At 53.3% G+C, this 25,776-nt stretch overlaps 1 protein-coding gene across 1 annotated transcript in view; it reads right to left on the bottom strand.

The window, feature by feature from the left end:
* Positions 1-16,012: 16,012 nt before the first annotated feature.
* The window catches only part of NDUFA10 (NADH:ubiquinone oxidoreductase subunit A10), a 43,172-nt gene continuing 33,408 nt past the window's right edge, over positions 16,013-25,776 (bottom strand). The window contains exon 10 of the mRNA XM_003340535.4: positions 16,013-16,339. Within this exon, the coding sequence (XP_003340583.2) occupies positions 16,271-16,339 (69 nt within the window). The 3' untranslated portion in view covers positions 16,013-16,270. The remainder of the gene's footprint in view (positions 16,340-25,776) is intronic.

A 25,776-nucleotide genomic window follows, 5' to 3' on the forward strand; every position in this document is an offset into this window, starting at 1 on the left:
TGTGACGCAGAAGACTAGGGCAGGAGAGGCTCCTATCACCCATCTCACTCAGGGAAACTCATCTTTGTCTTTTAGATCCAAAGAGCCCTCGGGCCACAACTGACCCCAAGGTGTGAGAATATGGGCATTATTCGTCCCGTTTTACAGGTGGAGAAACTGAGGCTCCTCAAGGTGAAGTGACTTGCTCAAGAGGGCCAAGTGATAAAGAACCCGGATTCAAACGTGGGTCATCGGATTCTACATCCAGGGCCTTTCCCAGACAGACAAGAAAGGCTGGATTTGTCCTGCTGAGCCAGAGGGAAAAGCTAAGGAGACAGACAGAGACAGAGGGACAGAGACAAAGAGAGAGACAGAGACAGAGAGAGAGAGACAGACAAACAGAGATGGAGAGATGCAGAGACAGAGACAATGACAAAGAGACAGAAAGAGAAAGAGAGAAACAGAGACAGAGAGTGAGAGAGATACAGAGAGATGGAGACAGAGACAGTGAGAGACAGAGAGAGGGGGGGGGGAATGCTATAGAGATGTCAGGAGAGCTTGGAAACAGGCAGTGGCCTGCAGAGCTGGTGGGTTCCTTCTCACCAAAGGTCCCAAAGGCAAGAGGACTGCTCTGGGGCAGGCTGGAGGTGGGGTTCAATCAAATGGCTCTGAAGCCCCTTCCAGCTCAGAGACGTCCCCAGAACACCGCTGCTCCAGGCTACTGCATCAAGTGAAGAAGGCACTACCGAAGGTGTCCATGTTAATTCTTTCTCTGTCTGTCTGTCTGTCTGTCTGTCTGTCTGTCTGTCTCTCCCTCTCTCCTTCTTTCTCTCTCTCTCTCTCTCTGTCTGTCTCTCTGTCTGTCTGTCTGTCTCTCTGTCTGTCTCTCTGTCTGTCTCTCTCTGTCTTTGTCTCTCTCTCTGTCTCTTTCTCTCTGTCTCTGTCTCTGTCTCTGTCTCTCTCTCACACACACACACACACACACACACACACACACACACACACACACATGGCCTCCCGTTCCTCCAAGCAACATGGAAAGGCTCCTTAAAGAGTGAAAAGCCCCTGAGTACAACCTCAGAGTACCCAAAGGTGCCAAGTGAGTCAAACGGGGATTGAGAACCCAAACTTGGATGCATCCGCGTCCCCTGGGCTTCTCGGAAGTGAAACGAGCCAGGGACAAGCCAACATGGAAGTCCATTTTTTCTCAGATTAAGGGATATTCTTTTGGCAGCTGAGAAGCGTTCCCAAAGCCTCCTTTTCAAAGGGCTTCGATAAACGTTTTCCCAGGCCAAACAGATTAACGGGCGGGCAGCACTGAGCTCCCCATCATCCTTCTGGCAAACGAACAAACAACTGCCTCCTTGGGGCATTTCTTTCTGGTTGGCAACCACCAAGGCGCTTAAAAAGGAGCAGGAGCAAAAAGGCAGACGGTGCCTCTGGCTCCACACCAGTAGGAGGGAAGGAAGATGGGGGAGGGCGTTCCTTGGGCTGTTTGGGGCTCCATCAAAGTTCCCCATTAGTCATGGGATTCAATGACCCTTCAGCCCCGGAAGGAAGTGAGAGGCTCAGCCCAACATCCAAGCAAACAAGAATGGCCTAGTTTGTCTTTGTTACTATTTGGAAGAACTAGGCCTACCTTGAATGCAGTTTAAAGTCAGGGGCCATGAAAGGCCCTCATTGGCAGGTGTTAACTGACTGGATGGACCTGAGTCTTTCTGCTCAGACAAAGGGCTGAAAACCTTCCTTTGTTCAGCCACAACCTTTCCTTAGTTCCTCCCTGGAGACAGACCCAGAGTGTCTGACACTAAGCTGGCTCTAGAGCCCTCATGGCAGCCATGACAAGCTAATCCGTCTTAGGCCAGAAGGGTCCAGACAAAGACAAGCTCATTTCCAGGGGATCCTTCTTCACTCCGAGCCTAGAGAGGGCTCCATTTCCTTCAATGGGAGGCCAAAAGGATTCCTAGTTCAGTTTCCCAATGCATTTGTCCAGTCTCTGACCATCTTCCCCAACCATCTCCCCCACCACCTCCCCAGTCACTGCTCCTGAGTTCTCGCCTCCTATTGGCATTTTAGAATGGAGGCTTCACGAGGGACAGGACCATCTCAGGCTTTGTCTTTCCATCTCTACTATTGGGAGCATGTTGTTGTTCATACTCTTACATTTGTGATTTTTGTGGCAGAGATGCTGGACTAGTTGGCCATTTCCTTCCATAGCTCATTTGACAGATGAGGAAACTGAGGCCAAGGTCTGTGACTTGCCCAGGGTCACTCAACTGCTAAGTGTCTGAGGCCAGATTTGAACACAGGAAGATGAGCCTTCCTGGATCCAGACCCAGCTGCCCATCTAGCTGGTACATAGGAGAGTCTTAGGAAACATTTTTTAATTCATTCAAGTCCCTGGTTGGATCCCCCGTACTGCCCTGGTTTCATAACTGTTGACAGATTCTGACCTTTGGACTCTCACAAGGTCCTTCATATTCCTCTACCTAATGATGGGGAAACCAGATGTAATCGGATGGACGTTGGTGATGCCCAACCTTGAGGAAACCATGGTGGCCAAGTTGAGGAGGTGTCCTCTACTGGGAGGCTTCACACACTCTTTCCTCATTCTGCTGCAGCCAGGCAAGAGAGAGAACTCAGACTGATTCAGCAACTTTTGGATGCATGCCCAGACTGGACTCAGCACCATCCAAAAGGCCTCTTTTCCCCCCTAAGCAAACACCAAACAGTTAAAGAATACTCACCTGTGTACTGTTTGGGGCGGGGGGGGGGGGAGGCTGGAGGGGTGTCTCCTAGCACTGCCCCCCCCCCCAGTGGCCTGGGGTTGCAGGAAGATCTGATGGGGTTGGATTACTATTGTGCTGAAAGGAATGATGAACTGGAGGAATTCATGTGAACTGGAAAGACTTTCAGGAACTGATGCAGTGAAAGGAGCAGAACCAGGAGAATCACAGAGACTGATAAATTGTAGCACAATCAAACGTAACTGACTTTGCTAATAATAGCAACGCAATGACCCAGGACAATTCTGAGGGACTTATAAGAAAGAATGTATCCACATCCAGAGAAAGAACTGTGGGAGCAGAAACACAGAAGAGAAACATTTGCTTGATCACATGGTTCAATGGGGATATGATTAGGATTTTGATGTTAAAAGATCACTCTACTAAAAATATGAATAATATGGAAATAGGTTTTGAACAATGATACATATATAACCCAGTGGAACTGCTTGTTGGCTTTGGGAGGTGGGGGGAAAGGGGAGGGAATCATGAATCGAATAACCATGGAAAAATAGTCTATGTAAATAAATAAATTTTAAAAAAGAAAGAAGGAAATGGCAGCATTAGCTGCCAAAGGAATGATAAGTGGAGCACTGGGCCTTTATGGGACATGGCCCCTCTTGTGGAAAGTGGGCCCCCAGGCCAGGTCCTCATTGGCTCAAAGCAGATCCAGAGAATCACTGAAAAATAGCAACAATTTCCTTTCTACATTCTCAGGATGGCACCCTAGAATCTCAGTTGTAATGAACTTCAGAAGCCAAGTCAATATAAGAGTCAGGATTTGAACCCAAGGTTTCTGGATTCTGTGTTCCTATTAATATTAGTTATCAGACCTCACCCAGATACAAATTTTAACAAAGATTTGCAAAATGTTTTAAAGGTGTCACCTCATTAGACCATTCCAATGATCCTTAGGGTCACAGATCTAGAGCTGAAATGGGCCTCAGATGTCATCAAGGTTATCTCCCTCTCTTTACAGATGAGGAAACTGAGGTCCATGGAAGTGACATGACATGATCTAAGGTACAACTAGTTAGTGGAAGAAATAGAAGCCTTAGAAAAAGACTTGTACAAAAATAGTCATAGCTGGGCTCTTTGTGGTGGCAAAAAAATTGGAAAATGAGGGGATGCCCTTCAATTGGGGAATGACTGAACAAATTGTGGTGTATGTTGGTGATGGAATACTATTGTGCTCAAATGAATAATGAACTGGAGGGATTCCATGTGAACTGGGATGACCTCCAAGAACTGATGCAGAGTGAAATGAGCAGAACCAGGAGAACATTGTACACAGAGACTGATACACTGTGGTACAATTGAATGTAATGGGCTTCTTCATTAGTGGCAATGCAGTAATCCTGAACAACCCAGAGGGATCTATGAGAAAGAACACTATCCACATCCAGAGGAAACACTGTGGGAGTAAAAACACAGAAGAAAAACAACTGCTTGAATACATGGATCAAAGAGATATGGTTGGAGATGTAGACTCTGAATGAATATCCTAGTGTAAACAACAACAAGGAAATTGGTTCTGATCCAAGGACACAAGTAATACCAAGTGAAATTGTGCATCGGCTGTGGGAAGGGTGGGTGGAGGGGAGGGAGGGAAATAAAGTGAGTATTGTAACCAAAAAAATAAAATTAAATAAAATTTTTAATAAGTATCTATGATTAGGATGGGGGAAGGAAAGTAATACAGAGGGAAAACATATAAATATTGTATTTCTTTTAACATAGAAGGGTTGAAGGAGAGGGAAAGAGGAAAAGGTGATTTCTGAATTCTTTAACCCACTAACTAAGCAATATCTGAATTCCTCTAAACTAAACTCTAACTTATCTACAGGCAAGTCCAACAGGATCAGTATCTCACAGAGTCCTTGGTGAGCCAGAAACAGGAGTCCCGCTGATGCCCTCAGATGTCCCAGCCCGGTAGTGATCTTTTCCCCAGTCTGGCTGTCCGCCAGGAAGACTGGAGTTCTTCTTGCACCACAGCTAGAAGATCCTCAAAGCCAGCTGTTTGATGGGATGGGCTCAGGATGATTCCCAAGTACACCCATCTCCTTCCTCTCTCAGGTCCGGAGAGCTGTTGGAGAAATGTCTCTTCGACAGTTTGGAATCCCAACAGCCCTGGGAGAATTCTGAGTCTTGACGACTTGATGTCACTCAAACTCTTTGCACCCTCTAACTTCCCTTGCTAGAGTAGAAACCCAGAAGAAAAACACCTGCTTGATCACACGGTTCGATGGGGATGTGCTCCAAACTATCACCCAGTGCAAATCGTAATAACATGGAAATGGGGCTCGATCAATGACACATGTAAAACCCAGTGGAATGGCTTGTTGGCTATGGGAGGGGGTGGGAGGAGGGAAGGGAAAGAGCAGGAATCATGGGACCAGGGAAAATATTCTAAATCAATTAATTCAATACACATTTTCAAATTAATAAAAGACTTTATAAGGTAAGACTAGGAGAAAGTGGGGGTCTTTGGCCTGCTATGGATGGTGCTAACTGAAACTGTGGTGGAGTATAGTGAGGAGACCCATAATGGCGGCCACAGATTAGCCAGCTAAGTACCTACCTTCTTCCCCCTCTCCTTCCTCCTCCTTCTGATTTAATAAAGTTGTTAGGCTACAAAAAGAAAAAAAGAAGAACCGGAGGGAGTATTTCACAGCGGCACGGTGGGGTGGGAGTGAGGAAGAGTCCTTTCTTTCCTGCCCCCTGACAGTGGCACTGCCCTGAGTCTCTGGACTGCCCAGTTCCTTTCAGAAAACCAATTAGATCCAGGTGGTACAGAGGAGCCAGAGGAGCAGGACAGAGCGCAAGTGTGTCGACCCCCTTCTCTAAGCCTCAGAAAGCTTCTGTGGGATGGCATGGGATGCAATGAGGCATATTGTCTACATGGTCCAGCATTTAAAGACAAGTGCGGTGTAGTGGTTAGAGAGCTGGCCTTAGATCTTGGGAGGCCTGGGTCCAGTCCCAACCTCTGATCCCCCTGCCTGTGTGACTCTGGGTAAGTCACCTGACCCTCAGAGCTGAAGGCAAGCATCCACTCACACAAGTCAGAAAAGATGCTGGCCTACATTGGGAGGTGTCTCCTCCCTGGGAGTCTCTGGGCAGGATCTCCCCCCTCTCCCTTGCCCACATACCCCCAGTGAAGTAAGCAGAAGACGAGTGTCCTCGGAATTCTCAGTGGAACGCTGAGCCAAGCCTGGTGGAATCAAGTCAATTGTCACGTCCACAGCTCCACGTGGCCATCTGGCAGCTCGGAGCTCATACCCAGGTTCTCAAGTCTAGATTCAGCCCCTCCCAGTGGCCTTCCCCCTAACCCTTCCCCCTTTTTAATTCAGAAAAAAGCCAATCAAGAAAACACGCGGACCTGCTCTTCCATAAAACCCTTTAGGGTGGAGCCATCAGTCGATAAGCTGAGGACTTCCTCGGTGAGAATCTTACTCGGGAACACAGACTTCCACAGCCACAGTCACTAACAGACCACAGTTTCATAACTGCAGAATGAATGGAACTAGGCAGAGGACACGATGCCATTATACTTAGAATCAGAAAGGCAGCGCTTCAGCAGAGCAGAAGCCGAGTCAGAGCTCCCCAGGAAAAGGCGTTTTCCCCTCACGCATCACCATCAAAGAGGGCCGCCCAAGTCAGACGGTCTAACGGGCCTCCACTAGCAAAACCAAACGAGACTCGAAAGAGGAAAGCAGGTCACTGCGGCAGGGGAGCCCAGGGTAGAGTCCAGGGCGCAGAGCACTGCCTGGGACGCCTCCTGGAGCGAGTCCTCGGAAGGTCAAGGTAAGACCGCTCGAGAGGCCTTTGACGTGGGCAGGGACGGCCTGGAACACTCGCGGCACGAGAGACGACAGCAGCAACAGCAGCACCCTCGAGCCAGAGTCGGCAAAGGGATCTGGCAAACGGAAAGAAAGGAGTGGCTCGGGGAACCTGGGTCGCGCCCCGCGGAACAGAGCCCCAGAGGGTCGCCCGTCGAAGGCCCGGAGCACCACGCTGGCCGCTGCTCTCCCTGGATCAGACCCTCTTAGAAGCCCCCACGATGTTGGCACCTCCAGAACCAGCTCTGAGAACAACAGCAGGAAGACGCACGGGAGTCGGGGCCGTTCCTTCTGCCCACCCCAAGGGGAAGCGCGCCCGACGCTGACACAATTAAACGCCAAGAAACAGGCTGGAAAACGTGCCCAAAACGGCCTAGAAAAGAAGCCCCCCTGAACAGTTACTGTGGCGACAGGAGACGCTGCGCAGGCTTGGAAGAGTCTTGTCCAGACAGCTGCAGGCAAGGAGGGGCCGGCAGGGTGGCTCAGTGAACGGAGCCGGGCCGAGACACAGGAGGTCCTGGCCAATGGGGGAAGCCCCCCTCGGAGGGGCGCCTGAGCCCCAAGAAGGGAGCGTGGAGGAGCCAGAGAGCCCGGCTGCGGGATGGGGGGAAGGGCTGGCGGGCCCGGCCTTCCCCCGGCTCGCTCCCGCCCGCTCGGCCTTTCTCGGGATCTTTCTTTGGCCCCCAGCAAGCAGCCCAGACGGGCAGAGCCCGCCTCGGGTCAGTGCTCGTCCCATGACTGTCACCAGCCCAGACTGCTGCTTTGCTGCGCCCGCAGAGGGACAGGCGCCTGGGAGAAGCACGAAGGCCCCCCGGCAGCCCTTTCAGCCCTCCGCGAGAGCCACAGGAGAGCCCCGGGGGACCTGGGCTCCCCAAACCGCCCCCCACCCCCCGGCAGAAGGCAGGAGGGCCCTTAGCGGCCACCTAGTTCTCTTTTGCCAGTTGGAAAAATGAGGCAGCGGAAGGGGACGCGGGCCCTCTGCCTTCCCTCACTCTGACCCCCCGGCCACATTCAGGGCAGCCGTGACCCTGGGGAAGCAGCCAGGTCAGGCCCCGGGTTCGAGTCCCATCTCAGAGCTCTGGACGGAGCAGTCCTGTCCTTCGGAGTACTCCATCCAGCAGGGTGGGGTGCCCCGCCCAGGCCCGCCCAGCCCGCGCCCCTCATTTCCTGGGAAGCCCCGAGCAGCGGCCACCCTTTGGGGCCTGGAGAGGGCCATCGGCCCTGTGCTCTCCCTCCGTGGTAGCTTTACGGTGACTCCCGGGGCCCGAGTGGGGTCCTCCAGGAGAATGGCGACCCCGAGAGGGCAGGAGGCCCCATTCCAGCCCTCGGCAGGCATCGAGGCCTTCCTCTCCCCAGGCTGGTTCTCCGGAGACATCCTAGAGAGCGGGGAGCGTCTTCTGCCTTTGGCACGGGGCCTGGCACACGGGGGCCTGGACCCCCTGACTACAGACAGAGCCGCTGGGCAGGGATCCCCAGCTGTGGCGGCTCCCCCAGCCTGGTCCGGAAGGGCAGAGCTGGCCTCGAATACAGAACCCGAGGAACGGCCGGGCTGAGTGGTTGGGGCAGGCGGGGCCTCTCTTCTCCTGCATCTGGAGGGAACGTTCCCCCGAGGGCGCCCCAGTGAAGGATGCTCCCGGCTGCCCCTCCTTGAGGGACGGGGGAGGCCCGGAAAACCGACTGGGATTCGGCTCCAACAGGCCGAGTCTGGGGTCGGAGGGCCTGGGTTCTAATCTCGGGCCTCTAGTCACTGCCCCCCGGGCTCCGGGCCTCAGTTTCTCCATCATGGCATGGATGGGCCCGGCGGCCGAGCTCCAACTCTGCCGGTCCCCCCAGGGGGAGCCCGAACTAAGATGGCGGCAGGGCAGGTAAAGGGGGCGGATGTGGGCGGAAACAAGACGCGGAGCCAGGACGGAGGAGAGGCAGGAGGGACCCTGCTCCGGGGCTCCCTGCTGGCCGAGCACGTGGCCCAGGCAGCGGAGGCGCCCCCTCCGGGCATCCTGTTGGGCAGCCGCCGTCCCCCGGGAGCCCCCGCCCAGGCCTGGCAGGGTGACGGCTTTCCTGGTGGCCCCCAAGCACGGGGGGACGAAGGCCTGCCGGGGAGGCCTTTCCTGGGACTCAGAGCCTGCTGGGGCAGAAGCGCCGTCCGGGCCGCCTCCCAGCCCGGCTTCTGGCCAGGGGACACCCCAGGGTGCCCCCACCAGGGCTGGGCCGGCCTGACCCAGCCTCAGCCCTTCTTCCCGGGATCGGACGAAGGTGGGGAGCAGACGGCGGCCCCCGCGGCTTCTCACACACTCACAGGAGGCTGGGGGGCTGCTCTCCGCATCAGGGAGGCCCCCAAACAAGGCCCCCCTTTGAGAGGAAGGAAACGGGGTGCCGGGCGGGAAGTGAGGGGGGGGCTCCGGGACACCCCATCTCCCCTTCCTTCCGTTCAAAGCCTTTCCACCCTTCTAGGTCAGCCCTGGCCCCGGCGGCGCCGCTGGGAGGGGGGCCTTCAGCGGGCTCCCCCCCCCCCGCATTTTAGCTCCCCGTCGGGGGTAGCTGGGTGGCACAGTGCAGAGTGCCGGCTTGGAGTCGGGAAGAGCTGGGTTTGAATCCTGCCCGGCGACCCTCTGCCTCGGTTTCCTCATCCATGAAATGAGGACAACAAGAGCATCCCTTTCATGGGGTTACTGGAGGAGGCGGCCGCGGCGACCCTCCATGCCTCCACCTTGTTGGGGTCGTTACTTACCAGCCAGGAACAGTCAAGGGTTCGTCAGCGCTGCTGGAGTTCGCTCTGGACCGGCCGCCCCTTCTCCCGGCTCCCGCGGCCCACCCTGACCCGACCCCGGCTCCCCAGGGGGAGGTTCCAAGATGGCGGGGAGGCAAAGGGGAGGACGCCCTCGCTCGCCCCTCGCTCGCCCTCCTCGCACTCCCGCAGGCAGAGGCACTCCGTGTGGGCCTTCTCCCCAGCCCTGAGCTCGGCCCTCTTCCCTTCCAGCTCGAGGCCCGACGCGCTTGAATCAGAGCTTAGCTGAGTCCGGACACCCAGCACCGAGTCCCTTTGGGGCACCCTGTCCTGGCACCCAGGGGAGCACAGAGTTGGTCTTCACAAGTGTTTGTCAAACGCTGACTGCTCGGACCGGTAAGATGGAGGGAGGGATGAGCTGGCCACCCCGCGGGGCAAGAGCGGCCGGCCTCAGCCCGGAGCTGGAACGGGTTTTCCACTCTGAACGACGGCATTTTATCTGACGGCGTCAACAAAATCTTCCCGGCTCCCGGGCGGCACCGGGGCCACCCTCAGGAAGTAACGGCCACCACACGGACACTCCGGGATCTCCGGAGCTTTTCTTAGGCCCGGGGCCAGAGGAGGCCGGAGGAGGCCCAGCATCCCCCAGCCAAGACTCAGGGGGAGGCGCAGCCATTGGCACTCCTGTGAACTGTAGACTGACTCCACCCTGCTTAGTCTAGAATTCTAGCAACCAGGGATGTCGACACCCCCCTTGAGGAGTAACTGTGAGGAGGAAGGCCTATGACCGGCACCTGCTAGCGAGGGACAAATCAGAAACGACTGACTGACCCCTGGGCTGTCCTAAGCCAAGCTCCAGCCGCCATTGGCACATGTGAGGCGCAGGAAGTGACGTCAAGAACGGCCATTTATTTCGCGTCACTTCCTGTGAGGCTCTCCCGATGGCAGCATTGGGAGCTTGTGGCACGTTTGGTGTGCCTGTGGCTTTGGCGGACTTGGTGTTGGGCTTTACTGGGAGAGCTCTGTGGCGTGGTTTAGGTGAGGCGGTCTCCCTGAAGAGACCTTGGTGAGTGCTAAGGCTGACCCCCTTTTCCTTGACCTTCTGAAGGCACCAGCCCCCGAGGAGGCCCCTCACCTTGGAGGAGGCCTCGTGGCTGGAAGCCGAACTAGATTTAGTCCTCTGAGAAGGCCCCTTGGCTGAGGCCAGGCCGGAGCAGATCTTCTACCCTTTCCCTCTTCTCCTTCTCCCTAATTTCTTCCTTCTATTGTAAATAAACCGCCATTCAATCCCACACCGGCTTGAGTATTTCACTGGGATGGAATTTAAATTCTGGCGGCCCCAGTATAATGTTTTCAGTCTCAAGCCCCAATCTTACCCAACACCCACTTCTTCCTACTTAGTTCAGGGCTCTACAGCTAGTCTACTTCCTCTCTCAAAAAGAGTGAACGAACAAGGGCAACCCACAGGCCAGGAACAATCCCAAGGGGAGCCAAAGCCTCACTTCGCAGGCAGGGAAGGAAAACTCCGACTCCGAGGAGGCAGGGACGAGGTTGGCCCTTCAAAGCCCAGCGGAGGATAAAGACGGGCCTGGACAAGGGTGTGGGAGGGCAGCCGGCAGGACTTCAGCACCAGAGGGCTGAGATGGTACTTTTTACCGAAAGGCTGGCAGCAAGAAGGCTTCCCTTTCAGGTCTTTCCTGCTCAAAAACCCTGCCTTCGAGGCCTCCACTGGCATGAGCTCTCAGAAGAGCCCAGCGGGGCAGGAGGGACGAGGACCCACTAAAGGGGGAGGCAGTGCCTGCAGCAGGGCAGGGCAGGTTGTGGCTGTCTTCAAAGATCTGGCTGCAAGAGCCGTCATGGGGAAGGAGAGGTGGCCTTGGGCTGTGTGGCTCCAGGGGCAGAGGCCGGCAGAACGGGGAGGCCAGGGAGGCACAAAGAAGCAACTTTCAGTGTGATGTAGGGAAACCACCAGCCGATAGCATTAAGGGCTCTCCCAAAGTGGCATGAGCAGCGGCCTCTGTCAGGGGCGTCAGGAAGCGGATTGCGTCTCACCGAAGCCCGGCCTCGGAGGTCCAGTTCGGCTCTGGGGTTCTCCGGGGAGGCCTTTGCCTCTTCCTGCTCCGGCTCCAGGCAGGCTTTAGGGGAGATGCTTGGAGGCTGCCCCACCCACGGTGGGCTGTGGAGCCTTGAAGATGAGAAGACTGAGGAAATTCACCCATCACTGCCCGCTTCCACTTTCCTTTTCCACAGGAGTCCCCGTGTGCTATTACTCTCCTCATTAAAATAAGCAATTACCACCCGCCAGATAGAGGAGCTTGGAAACACTGCTGCCAACTGGGAGCTTTCAGCGCTTCCAACCATTTCTGTCTGGGTTCAAAACTCCATTAGAATGGATTTATTCCTTGCACTCAGGAACTCGATGCTGAGAGCCCCTGGATCCAGCCGCACCAGATGCATCCCGGCTCTTCCCGACGAGCCACAAAATGCTTTTAGTGGGGAATGATTAATTCATGTTGGGAAGCCGCTCACCCCACGGCAGAGCAGCCCTGCCCGGGTGCCCACCAGCCCCCCTTGTCCTCGGCTGGAAGCTCCTCCCTTGCCGACACGCAGAGGGCATCCCTTTTCCTTTGGCCGGGGGTCACACGCAGGCAACAAGTTTCTCAGTGCTGCCTGGTTTCTTCACCTTCTAATAGGGTCAGAGACACCCATTTGATGTCTGCGGGAAGCCAAGAGAGCCCCATTGGTTGACACGGTCACAATGGGAAGCCAGTGGACTGCAAAGCAGCCCTCCAGGAACAAAAAGCCCCCCCCCGCCCCACCTCCCTTCTGTGACCTCTCTCCAGCTTTCCCTACTGATGGGCTGGTTATGATTAAGAGCAAATACTTATCGGATCAGGACTCCATATCTCACTTTAATCCCTCTAGGCCATTCCCCCAAAAGACTGCAGTTACAGAACTACAGCCCAAAGATCGCTCCCCATTGCCCCCCTCCTTTCCTTCTCCTCAGAGCCACATTCTCTCCCATTACAAGCCAGGCAGGCCAAGAACATCAATCACCTTCAGGACACACTCGCTGAATTCTATTTATGGACAGGAACCAGGCCACACGGCCAGGAGCGAGGGAAGCAGAACTTGTCAATTGAGGAAAACCCCAAATGTGGTCTGTCATTAGCTTGCCCTCTAACCTTGCGCTTAGGCACGAGACTGTTTTGTTACCACCTGCTAAGGAATTGTGATGGACTGTGAAAGGCCGAGGATCCTCTCAGCAGGTCAAGGGGGGCTAACTAACCTACACACGACTTTATTCACGTTCTTCAGCCTTGTAGAAACGCAGTAAATGGTCACAGAATTCCTTGTGGTGGCATCACAAGAGGGCTCTTTAGGTGATTTGGTAATATCCAGTCAGAATGCAGAAGGTCCCCTATGTAGAACATGGAAGTGTGTACCTGAAAACCGAGATCACAAATGAACCACAGCACTGTGGCAGAGCACTGCGTGACGCCTGTGCATGTGGGCCTGAGCACAGTGTCTCTCATCTCCGTTACTCGACTGGATCGTCACACTTAGACGGAGAAACCTCGGACCCTCAGAGAGACCACTGGATGGCTCTCCTTACATGTCCCACTAGTCAGAAGCCTGAAAAGTCACAAAGAAGGTAAGGAAAAGGAAGTTCAAGCTCACGTTTCATTTTTTTAGGGCAAACGCTGAGATTCCTTCAACGGAAGAGGAGGAGCTAGGGGAGGGAATAGGGGGCCACGTTGGCTGTGCGATCTTGTCTTTTTCATGGCCCCGAGGGGACAGGCCCAAGGTCAGCAAGGTGTAAACCACCCCCACCCCCACCCCACCCCAGTCGTATGGCCACATCGACTGATTGACTGAGCCCGAGACCATTTACCTCCTCAGCCAAAGCCCAATCTGGCACCCTTTGAGACCGTTTCAGACATAATGCAGACTCGAGGGGCCTTGAATTCAGATCCAGAGGCTTTCCTCCTGAAGAAGATTCCTTAACGGAGCACAAAGGGGAAGCTGGGAAGTCTGGTGTCAGAGTATGGATTACCAACCACCAGGACAAACTAAGATGGCAGATGTAAATGGGTGCACACTGAAGCCTTTAAAAACAGGACCTTAATTTCATTAGCTTATTTCCCATTTGCCTGTGACAGTTGGCCCATGTGGACAAAGAACCACACAAGAAGAAATAGCAGCCATACTTGAGGTGCCAGGCCCCCCAAACACTGTGGCTGAAGAGGGCCCCTCCCTCGGCACTCCCTGACCTCTCCAAGCCCGTCACACTCTGTTTTCAAAGAAACCAACATCCCAGGCACTCACGAAGTCTCCTTCAGGATGGCAGATTTTATCAAGGGATTTGGTCCACAGTCTGGATTGGAAGGGAAAACTGAGTTTCCAGTCTTAGCTGCCCAACATCCTCCTCTGGGAAGGGAAGGGCAGATGCCAAGGCTGCCTTTCTATACTCCTAGCAAGCCAGCCTCTCGGTCAGTCTTTGCCAAGCAACCCACTGGACCCCGCTTGGCCCTGGGCAGGATGCCAAGGGCTGCTCAGGGTCTGCAAGTCACGAGACAAGGAGGGCAGTGGCACCTTCGCACTCTAAGCAGGCCAGCGAGGCATCAGGGAGAGCAGTGGTGCCCACAGGCCTTCCCAGACCCGCAGCCACCGCTGCCCTCGAACCAGGAAGATGAAGAACATTTTTCCAAGCAGAAATCTAGCCGGTTCTATTTTTAAATGATTTTTACAGCCTTCATTCGACCAAGCTGTTTGGGTGAAGTTGTGGAGCCTCAAATTCCAAGAACTCCATGCAATGAAGAAAACTGTCTGAAGATTTGAGAAAAGTCTGGTGTGTTCACTGGCCTGGAAAGGAAACGGGGCCTCTGTGGCACCTTCACCTCCTGGAGGAGAAGCTAACCCCTGCACCCATCGGCTCCGAACGGACTGTCCATCCACCTTCCAACTCCATCACCAATCCAGAGACGCCTGCTTTGGGCAATCTCTTTAGAAGAGCCAGTGCCAGGGGCCTCGGCCAGCAGGCGAACGCGGGACCAGCTGTGCCCATGCGGCTACAGAGGGCTCAAGCGAAGAAGAAACCCCGAAGACAGCAGGGAGGGGTTGGGCTTAAAACCTGTTCTCGGCGCATAGCGGTGTGACGTCATTCCTCGTGGAACTCCTCAGCAGCGAGGCTCAAGGAAGAGCATACAGGAAAACTGACCCTGCCGCCATGTTCAGGAGTGGAAGCCGGGGGGCCTTGGGGCAAGGGAACGGACGTCCAGACCGGAAACGTCTACCCATCTTGGAGCTTTTCCTCTTGGGTTGGTACATGTCCGACAGATGCCTTAAGTCCGGATCGTCCTGACTCCGGGACTACCTAGTAGGGCACACGTGCCACTGTTCCTTTTGTAGAGATTTTCAATGTTTCCTTTTCTGCTCTTAAGAAAAACTATTTGGATGGATTGAATCATCTTCATTCGGTGTCAAAAACAAAGATAAAAAGAACGCAGGGATCCCAGCCACACTCAGGTATGCCTGGGGGAAGCCTAGCTAGCCAGCTGTGGACCTGAAAGAGAGCTGAGGGTGGTAGAGGACCACCAGCTCGGCCGACGGTCACACGGTTACGGGGTGGGTCACGCTTGGGAAAAAGAAGGAAGACCCTAACTTCCAACTCTGAAGTTCACCTGGAAGAAAAAACCCTCGAGGCCTTTTTCATGGCTCTGCCCGACAACCCTGGGAAAGAAAATACCAGAAAAAGAAAGAGTACAATTCCAAATGCCGAGCCCGAGTTCCCTCTTCAAGCGCCGTCCACGCAGCACGCAGCTTAGCCTCAAAGGCCCACGACAAGCCGCTATTTACAAGGGCTGGAAGTGGTTCGGACCCAAAACGGCGGCGAGGGGGAGTGTGGGGAGGGGGCGGGGGGCCAGGTGGGCATCCTGAACGTGTGGTCGGGCATCTCCCCGACGTGCCAGTGAATACTGCCGCAGTCAGGCTTTCAGGGGAGACTCTGCAGAAGAGGTGGCAGCCTCCACCGGCACACCCCGGAGATAATGAAGGAGATTTTTCTTTCTTTGTCCTCTGCCCGAGATGGGTCGGCGTGGGGAAGCCGAAGCCCAAACGGAGGCCCTGCAGGACTGGCCCCGTGCCCAGCAGCACTTCCATTTCATTATTAAAGGGCTCGGCTCCTTGTAGGCAAGACAAAATTACAGCCACTTAGACACGGTCTACGGCTCCAAAATGGCCAGGAAGCGGCATCTTTGCCTCCCATACCATGAAAGCAAAATGGCCTGGGGTGGGGGTGGGGGCATTCTGCGGCCTCTTCAGGCCTCTGCTCAAATCTGCTTCCATATCTCCACTCGGAACCGTAGAGTGAAGGGGGGAGGCTGGGTCTGACGACTCCCCGTTTAGCCAGTTCACCGGGACTTGACTTTTGGGGACGGCAGAGGGAGGAACCCTGTGACGGTCTAGGCGAGCTGTAACCAAAATGTCTCTGCAGGCAGGCAGGCTGTGGGGTAGATAATTGGGGCCATTTGCCTTCCCTTTCGGCTGTTTTTTGTTTTTCACGCCGTCCTGCAGCCGGACGGCGGCCACGAGAGGGCAGGTCAAGCGGAGTCCACCCAGAGGAATCAGACCCGCCCAGCCCCTGGCGACGAGGGCGCACACACTCACCGCACTGCACCGGGTTCCACAGAAAAGCTTTTATTTCTTGGAAGTCTGAGGAAGCAGAATAGAGAACCCAGAGCGGCCAGAGGCCAGGGCCAAGGGAAGGAGGCATTTTGGGGTTGTTAAACGAATGGCTGCTGGGGATTCTAAGAGAAAGAGGCCCCCCCTTGGGGCCTGATGCCTGGTGGTTCTCTGGGAGGTCCAGGCCTTCTCCCATCATGTACCTGGAGGCTCTCTTCCCATCGGGGCTGTCCCTGTTCCAGCGAGGGAGAAGGCCTTCACTTCAGCCAGATCCACTTGTCCCCCACGTCAGCATTGTAGCCCGGCTTATATTTGCGCCCTTTCATCTGGAAAGGAAAAACAAGCGTCAGTGCCAAGAGCTAGTTAGCAAAAGGGCAGAAGCGCGGCCTCGCCGCTCCGGAAACCCCAATGAGCTCCGAGCCAAATCCTGGTGTCGGGGTGGGCGAGGGAGGAAGCATCTTCGGCAGAGGCACCCCGGACCCAGAGCCCCACGTGGGTGCCGAGCGAACACTGCCAATCCAGTCCAGCCATTAGACATTTCAGGAAGATGAAAGAAACCTTGGCAAGGCCTCGGCTGCCCCAGAACCCCTACGGAGAGCCACCCAGCCCAGAGCAGCCCCCCGACGTCCACTTTTTGAGGTGCCCCAAAGGCTGGCCGCAGCGAATACCCCCCTGGAGGGCCAGAGTGTGGCCCAAGGACGCGTTACTGGCTCACAAAGAACGAGGAATGTCAGACATTCTCCTCGGTGTGGGGCGGAAGGCCGTGCGTGGGTCAGGACTGCCTGCTGCTCTGCTGAAGCCTTTCCTTTGCTCCAAAAGAGGGTTCACGGGGGTGGAGGGGGGCTTAACCTGGAAGGTGTGGATCAAGCTCCTAAGAGATAAGCCAAGGCCCCCTGGCAGTGGTAATAAATGGCGCCGGGGAAGCTCCACCAGCTGTACTACTAGGGTGTCAGAGAGCCCGATGCCCCACAGGATGAAACTGTGCTCTGCCCCACGCACAGAAAGGTCTGCCCAGGCTGCGGGCCTCAGGCAGCGCCCCAGACGAGCCTGGCTCCATCGTCCTCAGTTTTGTGGTCAGCGGCCGGCTTTTTAATTACGCCCATTTTGTTCTGCTTCTCACACTCATTCAGAAAGAAGTTTGTATTCCAGTGAGAAGCAACAGCCACCAAGTGATTATTGTACGCCTCCATCTCAGGGGGATGTTCGGAACTCAGGACGCCAACGTCAAAACAAAAGGCTCACCCAGTGCAGAGGATCGTCCTCCGCCCAGCTGTCCCGAGGCGATGGCCCTAAGGCCGAGGCCTCTGCAAATGCCCCCTCACGGGCTGCGCAGTGGGGCTGCCTCGGAGGCGGCCATCTTCTGTGGCAGACAGAATGACCCAGCACAGGGTCTGTTTCATTGCCTCATAAAATTCTAATGAACAACTAATTTCCTTAAGATCTTTCCGTCTCCTCTGCCCTCGTCGTCCGCAGCTTCAGCTCCTGCAGCTGCTGATTAAAGCAATAAACCTCATTCATAATTTAGGATGTTTTCATGTTCCTCTTTTCCAATCGAAAAAGCATAAATGATCTCAAGTGAAGCACAATTTAGCTGCACCTGCGTGTGGCCTACTGGAAGAGAAACCATTTCCAACGGAATGCTTTGGTGGCTCCATCATTTCCCTGGAGTGGACGTTCCCTCCATCACTGCAGACGGCAACGCCCCCCCCCCCCAAAGCAGCTCCTTTGGACCCCCACCACGGCAGCCTGGCAGCATCACAAGCACCGCTCCAGCTGGCTTTATGCTCGCACAGAAATCGGACCACCTGATGAGCGAGCCAGTCCCACACTGAGTGTGCCCAGGCCCACTGCCCTTGGGGTTACCTGTCCTTCACTCCTTCAGAAGTAGGTGGCTGCCATCGGCAAGAAAATCTCCGTGTTAAGAGGAGGGACGCTCGGGTGGTGAGCAGGAGGAATTCCCTGGAAGCCCAAAGCCATCTCCAAATGAAGCCCTGCCTTCTTTTTCCTTGTCTGTTCATCATCTATGTCCAGGAGGTCCCCAACAGTTGCCCAAGTAAGGGGCTGCTCCCCCAACGGGCCTTTTCATCCACTTGGTTTTTTCATGGTGGGACCCACTTGGGGAGCACCACGGTAGTTTTTAGCTCTAGGGCACCCCAAGATCCAGAGGGTACAATGCCACACGAGAGGAGAGAACCTCGCCAAGAATGGGGGGTGCTTCTGCTGGGTTTGTACCCCAAAGAGATCGTAAAGAAAAAGACTTGTACAAAAATATTCATAGCTGTGCTCTTTGTGGTGGCAAAAAATTGGAAAATGAGGGGATGCCCTTCAATTGGGGAATGGCTGAACACATTGTGGTACATGTTGGTGATGGAATACTATTGTGCTCAAAGGAATAATAAAGTGGAGGAATTCCATGGAGACTGGAACAACCTCCAGGAAGTGATGCAGAGTGAAAGGAGCAGAACCAAGAGAACATTGTACACAGAGACAGATACATTGTAGCACAATCAAATGTAATGGACGCCTCCATTAGTGGCAATGCAGTGTCCTGAACAACTTGGAGGGATCTACGAGAAAGAACACTATCCACATCCAGAGGAAGAACTGTGGGAGTGGAAATGCAGAAGAAAAACAACTGCTTGATTACACAGGTCAATGGGGATATGATTGGGGCTGTAGACTAAATGAACAACCTAGTGCAAACACCAACAACATGGAAATGGGTTCTGATCAAAGACACATGTAATACCCAGTGGAATTGGACTATTGGAGGGGTGGGGGGAGGGAAGGGAGGAGAAAGAATATGATTCTTGTAACCAAGGAATAATGTTTGAAATTGACCAAATAAAAAAAATGTTAAAAAAAAAACGGGGGTGCTTTAACTCGGGCCTTACAGAAGGCCTGTGGCTCCTGGCATCACATCAGTCAGCAGCTTCCTTTCTGGAAATGCCATAGTGCCGTCACCAACCAGGCTGTGCGGGGTCAGCGGAAGCCTGGGCTCATGAGGGGGAAGAACTAGGGCATAGATGTCCTGGTGAAAAGGCCGGGGCATAGAGCGGTGTCCGAAATAGGCGCAGAGGTCAGAAGGGCTGATGGGAGACAGGTGAAGAGAGGGAGGGCGAGGTCAGAAGGGGCCGGAGATCACCTGATTTGTTCTTTGGGCACATGGCTATTTTTATGCTCAGAGGTGTGTGGCCTGCCCTGACCTCACCTCCAAATCCACCTTGGGCCCCCCAGAGCCTCACGGCCACAGCTCCCTTCCCGGCAACACATTGGACCAGGGTTCCTGCTGCCACATCACATCAAGTGATTTTGCTGGACAGCAGCAGCAACTCTGCAGGTCTCAGTGAGTCTTAAAAGCATGAACCTGTGGGCCTTGAAAGGAAACAGCCTGGACATGGCCGCCTGTCCCTCCGAGAGACACTCATGAGGACTTGGTGGCCACAGGAAAGGGGCTTCTGCCTTCCCGTCTGCTCTCAGAAACAAATAGATTCTCATTTCTTGGAGATTTTCAAGCAAAGGCTAGATGAGCACATGCTGGGGATATGATGGTATGTTCACCCCTGAGGGTGGATCAGGTGTCAAGCATGGCCAAGATGCCCGACCAGACGGAAACTGAGTGGGGAGAAACTTCATAAAGCCAAATACAAAAGAGCCGAAGTTGTATGGTTTAGTGCCTTTCCCATTTTCAGGAGATTTCTGCCCCCGGGAACATAGGACTTTTAGGGTAAGTCTCCAGCTTGTGCTTCCCAGTGTGCCCCAGCTGCCTTCGCCCAGCACCGACTAAGGCTCTTTGTTTAAGATTCCAGAGAAGGTTCTACTCCAATCTCCCTCCTGACTGGGGCGCTGCAAAGGCGAAGACAGCTGCTGTTTCTCCCATGTGTGGGTTTTCCTCCAGTTTCCTCCACAAGGGCTGGTGGCTGCTTTCCTGCCCCATCTTGCTCCTTGGCCATGCCCGGGCTGCCAACAGATCGTCTGTACTCAGCCTTGAAGTGAGCCAAAGGTGCCCAGATCTGCTCAGAGCCAGGCCAGGGAGCCTTCTGCAGCTCCACTGCTCCCAACGAGCTTGACTAAGGTTTTTAATTTAAAGGTATCGTTTAAAACTTCAGCAGAACACTGGCGCAGCCAAGCGTAGCTATTAGCAATGGTGCCTCCTGAGGAAGAGGGGGCAATGCGGTTCTCGGGCTGGTTGTTTCCATCTCTGCAAAACAGAATTTCAGCCACAAACGAGAGAATAAAAAACCAGGAGTGCATCGAACCTGCTGGGTCCAGCCAGCATCTATTAATTGTACCACCGAGTGGGCTCTCTTTGGCATTCTCCAAACACCGTGGAATTGGCCCTCCGCTCTTTAGAGGGAGTCTCAGATGATGAGGAGAAGCAGTTATTAGTACATTATACCAGCAGAGGCCCACAGGGAAGGCTTTCATTTCTAACACTTCACACTGGGAGGAGGCAGAGCAGGCTTTGTCTCTCCTCTCCTTACTCTGAGGCGGCAGCTACTCCCCCTCCAGCCTCTTGAACAGCACCCCAAGGGGCTCTGGAGAGAGCAGGGAAAAGGCAGGGAGAAGGGAGCCATTTGTGAGGCCTCACTCGCCACACACATTCAGGCCAGAGCGCCCTGTGTCCACTACACGAGGGAAGAGCCTCCTGCTCCAAGGAATCCCCTGGGTAAACAGAACTAAATGGTGCAAGAATGAGAGGAAGTGAGGGCTGGGCCATGGGGTAAAGTGACTTGTCCAGGGTCACACCGTTAGGCTGTGTCTAAGGCCAGATCTGAATCCAGAACCATCTCTAGGTCTGGTTCTCCATCCACTGAACCACCTAGCTGCCCCCTTGTAAATGTGACTTTTTTCCCCAGGATGCTTTGTTCCAGAAAATAATTTTTTTAAACATTATTTCATTTGGTCATTTCCAAACATTATTCATTGGAGACAAAGATCATTTTCTTTTCTTCCCGCCCCCCCCATCCCATAGCTGATGCGTGATTCCACTGGGTATTACATGTGTTCTTGATTTGAACCCATGTTGTGGGTATTTGCATTAGAGTGTTCATTTAGAGTCTCTCCTCAGTCATGTCCCTTCAGCCCCTGTAGTCAAGCAATCGTTTTTCTTCTGTGTTTTTACTCCCACAGTTTGTCCTCTGCTTGTGGATAGTGTTCTTTCTCATAGATTCCTCCAAGTTGTTCAGGGTCATTCATTGCCACTATTGATGAAGTCCACTACATTTGATTGTGCTACAATGTATCAGTCTCTGTGTAAGATGTTCGTTCTCCTGGTTCTGCTCCTCTCACTCTGCATCAGTTCCTGGAGGTCTTTTCAGTTCACATGGAATCCCTCCAGTTCATCATTCCTTTGAGCACAATAGTATTCCATCACCAACATATACCACAATGTGTTCAGCCATTCCCCAATTGAAGGGCATCCCCTCATTTTCCAATTTTTGGCCACCACAAAGAGCATGGCTATGAATATTCTTGTACAAGTTTTTTTTCCTTATGATCTCTTTGGGGTACAAACCCAGAAGTGCTGTAAATGTGATTTTTAAATGCACCAGGAAACCAAATAATCCCCGCGCCTCGCTTCATGGCGACAGTTACTCTATTGCAGCGGCATGGAGCCGAATCATTTGAGGACAGTGAGCTCCTGGCCCAAGGGAGGCTGGCCCCAGGATAAGCCTTGAGAAGGAAGGCCACTTTGGGCACACGAACAAGTAGCCTGTGGCTGGGAAGGTAGGTTGAGCAGAGGAAGGCCACAGTCAGGCAGCAGGATGGGAGAAGCCCGAGAGCATCGCTGGGCCCTAAGCTGCTCCTCTCGCTAGGCTCGGGGCAGGGAAGGAGAGGGCACAGCGTGCCCTGGCCCTTCTCCTCTCTTCTCCAAGTCTCGCCTCGGCAGCTACAGAGATGGTTCTTACAAAGATTCTGTGGCCATCAGTCTCTGGCTTTGCAATGATGGGTTTCACAGTCCCGTTTCTGTGTCACCAGAAGTGCAGGCTCTCAGGAGGAGGTGCCCTCCCCACTTCTGGATAGAAATGTGGAGAATTGAATGGCTCAATGAATAAGAAAGCAGCTGTTGGCCCTTAGTCTAGGAAAAGCACTGGGGGATACAAATAAGAAGTGAGCTCAAGTCTGCTCCCAAGCTCCCATTCTCCCTGGGCCAGGAACCCATCTAAGTCTCAGTTCCAGAAGAATCGTACGTGGGGATTCCAAAACGGACTCTTCAGGGCTCCATGCCTGGGGAGCCTCCAGTGGGGACTGTTTAGGCTTGGCGTCGTAATACTGCTCACTCGCTTCTCTCCCAGTCTATATTTCCTCTAATGTCACCCCTCACTTCATCATGTGACCCAAGGAAGTAGGAGGTGGTTTTAATGGTCACTTTGGGGAATGAGAGATCTCTCCCATCTGCAAGAGCTTCTGGCTTACGTGCTCCCAGAATGCCCTTGGCCTCTCAAGCTTCCATACATGCCTTCCCCCCACCACTGTTTCTTCATGCTTTAGGAAACCTCACACTCAACCGTGCATCAGCTACTTCAAACAAAGCACTGCTATGCTGCCTCCCCTCGTCAAGGAGGTCAAACCTTTGCCAGCTAGAGGTTTCTACTCTCCAGTTAACACCAATCAAGCCGCCTTTGACCGTGTATTTTGAGGGGAATCCGGCTTATTTGGGGACATCTCAAGCACATTCTAGTTGTCTGAGCAGACAAGTCAGTTAATCCCTCAGGGCCCCAGGCAACTGTGGGCCAATACACTACCCTGCGTGGGTTACCAGCAAGGGGCGCTGGCGGTCCCTAACCGCAGAGCCCGGGGCTTGGGGAAAATCGGCTCTTTCATCTCCTTCCAATTTTTCAGAATTAACGGCTTGTTTAAAGACGGCAGGGGGGAACGACAGGCCTTTCCATTTTTGATTTGATCTCTTATCATTTGTTATTGATGGAACGGCTTTGGAAATGGTCCCCAATTCAGCCACCAGGCACTTCCTGCCTGTTACTGCTTGGGATGCTATAGGAAGAGCTCCCCAAAGCCAGCACCTCCCAACTCTCCTCTCAACTTGATTCAAGCAAGTCTTAGATCTGCCTCCAGAAGTTTACATTCGAGTGGAATTGAATAGCTTCTCTAAGATAGCATTCTGATAGCAGAGGCTCTGGCCAGTCTCTAAGCCCTTGTCCCTTTCATGTCCGGATTCTGGCCGTAGTTTCCACTCTATCATTGGCAGCCCAACCCTACGAGCACCCTGGCATTGGAGCTCCAGAATATTAAATCGAGTGTTAATTTAATCAGCAGGAATAAGTTCTCTGTAGGATTTCTTCAGCCTCTGCAATAGATATGATTGTTCCAAAGACTACAACCATCTTCGTGTGTTGGGGGGGGGCAGGGGCAGTGGGGGGGTTGTCCCAAGCATTCAAGATGGCAGGTAGCCCTGGAAATGATGCTTCATTTTGCTTCTGGATGTAGAATAAAAGCAATTCTGCCATCTCCTTCAACTGCCTTCCAAAAGAAGCCGTGGGAGGCCTGTCCTAGACTTTTTTTTTTAAACCCCTACCTTCCATCTTGGAGTCACTACTATGTATTGGTTCCAAGGCCGAAGAGTGGTAAGGGCTAGGCAATGTGGGTCAAGTGACTTGCCCAGGGTCACCCAGCTGGGAAGTGTCTGAGGTCAAATTTGAACCCAGGACCTCCCGTCTTTAGGCCTGGTTCTCAATCCACTGGGCTACCCAGCTGCCCCCCTGTCCTAGACTTGTTGAAGACAGCACCAGCTTGTAGTGTCCTAGGCTTATGCTCTCAGCCCTGTGCACACCCTAAGCCTCTCCTTCACCCCACAATCAATCAAAGCCAAAGCTTTGCCTTCTACATTCTCCACATCTTCTCTCCACTCCCACCCTCCACCTCGATTATGCCAACAACTCCCCAAACGTTCTCTTTGCCCCAAGTCTCTCCCCAGTTGATTCTCAGCTGCCACTGACTCCCCTTTCCTTAGGCTTAGACCTGGGCCTCTTTGTTCAGTCTACTCCAGTGGTTTCCTATTGCCTCGCTCCCCTGAAGGCATTTTAAAGTCCAGTACCTATTTTCCCACACTCCATTCCTTCCTACGCTCGTGTCCAGGCAAACTGGTGGGTGGGTAGGTCTGCCGGTCTGTCTCTTCCCTTCCTCTGCCTCAGTGCCTTTGCCTTCCCTTCGCCCCTTTCTTCTTGAAGGTGCAGCTCAAGAACTTCTACAGGAAGCCTTTCCTCCCAGCTACATCCCCCGGCATAACTGCTGACACCTCCTTGAGAGTAGGAGCTGTTTACCTCAACGCAGCAGGCAGCCCCGAAACAAGACTCACGGGCTGATTGGGAAGCGTTCCTTTTTGCCTTCATCCTTTCTTTGCGATCCACTTCCCCGACTTCTGCCACTACAAAAGCCAGCCTTCTCCCAGTCTTAAAACAGATCACCGTTAGGAGATCTGACAGGCATGGTGGGGCACCAAACCAAGTCAGCCTTGGAGCCTTTTTCACACATCCAAATGAAGGGGCTAAAAGTCATTTTTTCACCACACGGACACTTTGGACCCCACTATGAATTTATCTTTGCTTAGCTGACCTCCTCAGTGACAGAAATGATAGCAATTAGCAAGAAAAAAAGACAGGGCAGGTACAGCCGGTCGGCTGGTCCCACCCTGACATTTGTTCAAAGGGCTGCCGTGAGCATCTAGTGTTCTCCAGCCATTCCAAGGCATTCAAGCAATCTCCAATTCCTCAGACGGTTGGGTGCAAAAGCTACAGGCTGGAGGGTCAGGAAAGCCCAAGTGAATCAGAAAAGAAATGTGGAAACAGTTCAGTGTGTTGGCCTTTGCTTTTCATCCCTAGTGTTTGCTTCTTAACCATGTTTAGCCATTTAGGATGTGTTTTGTCTAAGGAAAAGAGAAAAAGCTTAAGATATAAAGATTTAATAGCCAATTTCTGTTTCTGAGCCTTCCTCAGAGCCCGCCGCAGAGGGATGAAAAACAAGCCTAGCTTCAACTCTTTCCATCCCCGTCTCTTCTCACTCAGAAAATGTGAAAATGATTTCGCTTCACCCTCCGTTAAAAGGCCCCGAATATTTCAAAGGAAAATCTGTATTTTATCTACATTAAAAGCAGGCTCCCTAATTATTCATTCTTCTGGCTGGTCAGAGAAAGAACCTTTGTGGTTTGTTTTTCATCAAGCATGAAAGGACTCTTGCTACCTTGCATCATTTTTTTCTGCTTCTCGGTAAGTTCTATCCCAATGATTTTCTTGTTGATTCCAAGTCTGACTGTCTCTATTAAGATGCTTTTGTAAAGCCAAGAACAGACAGTTCTCTGTATTAAAGCTGTCAAACAGCTCCATTAAAAAAATGGGAAGGGAGACCTTGATACTGGAAATGAAAACAACTTGAGATAGTAAAGAAATAAAAATAGCAGGGGAGAGAAAACAGAAGATGCTGTTACCATAGCAACTGTCTTGGACACAATCAGCTTCATGAAGGGAGCACTACATCTTAATAGCATTTTGCCTCCTTATATTTGGAAGAGACCGAATCTCTAAAGTGGAAACCAATTTACAGTTTAATTATCTGCCTTCCAGGAAGGCCAGCACGACCATCAAAGTGACCTCATCCATCTTGTGAAAAGGGACGTTCAAAGAGCACTGACTTGACCCTCACATCGAGCGTTTACAGCAGACGGGCCAAACGGCCAACCGGTGCAGCTGAAAGAAGAAAGGTGCCCCTGCTCGGCCTCTGGGCATGGGAGCCCGGTGAAACGACCGTG

Source organism: Monodelphis domestica, chromosome 2 (assembly GCF_027887165.1).
Source record: "Monodelphis domestica isolate mMonDom1 chromosome 2, mMonDom1.pri, whole genome shotgun sequence".
In the NCBI taxonomy this organism is placed as follows: Eukaryota; Metazoa; Chordata; class Mammalia; order Didelphimorphia; family Didelphidae; genus Monodelphis; species Monodelphis domestica.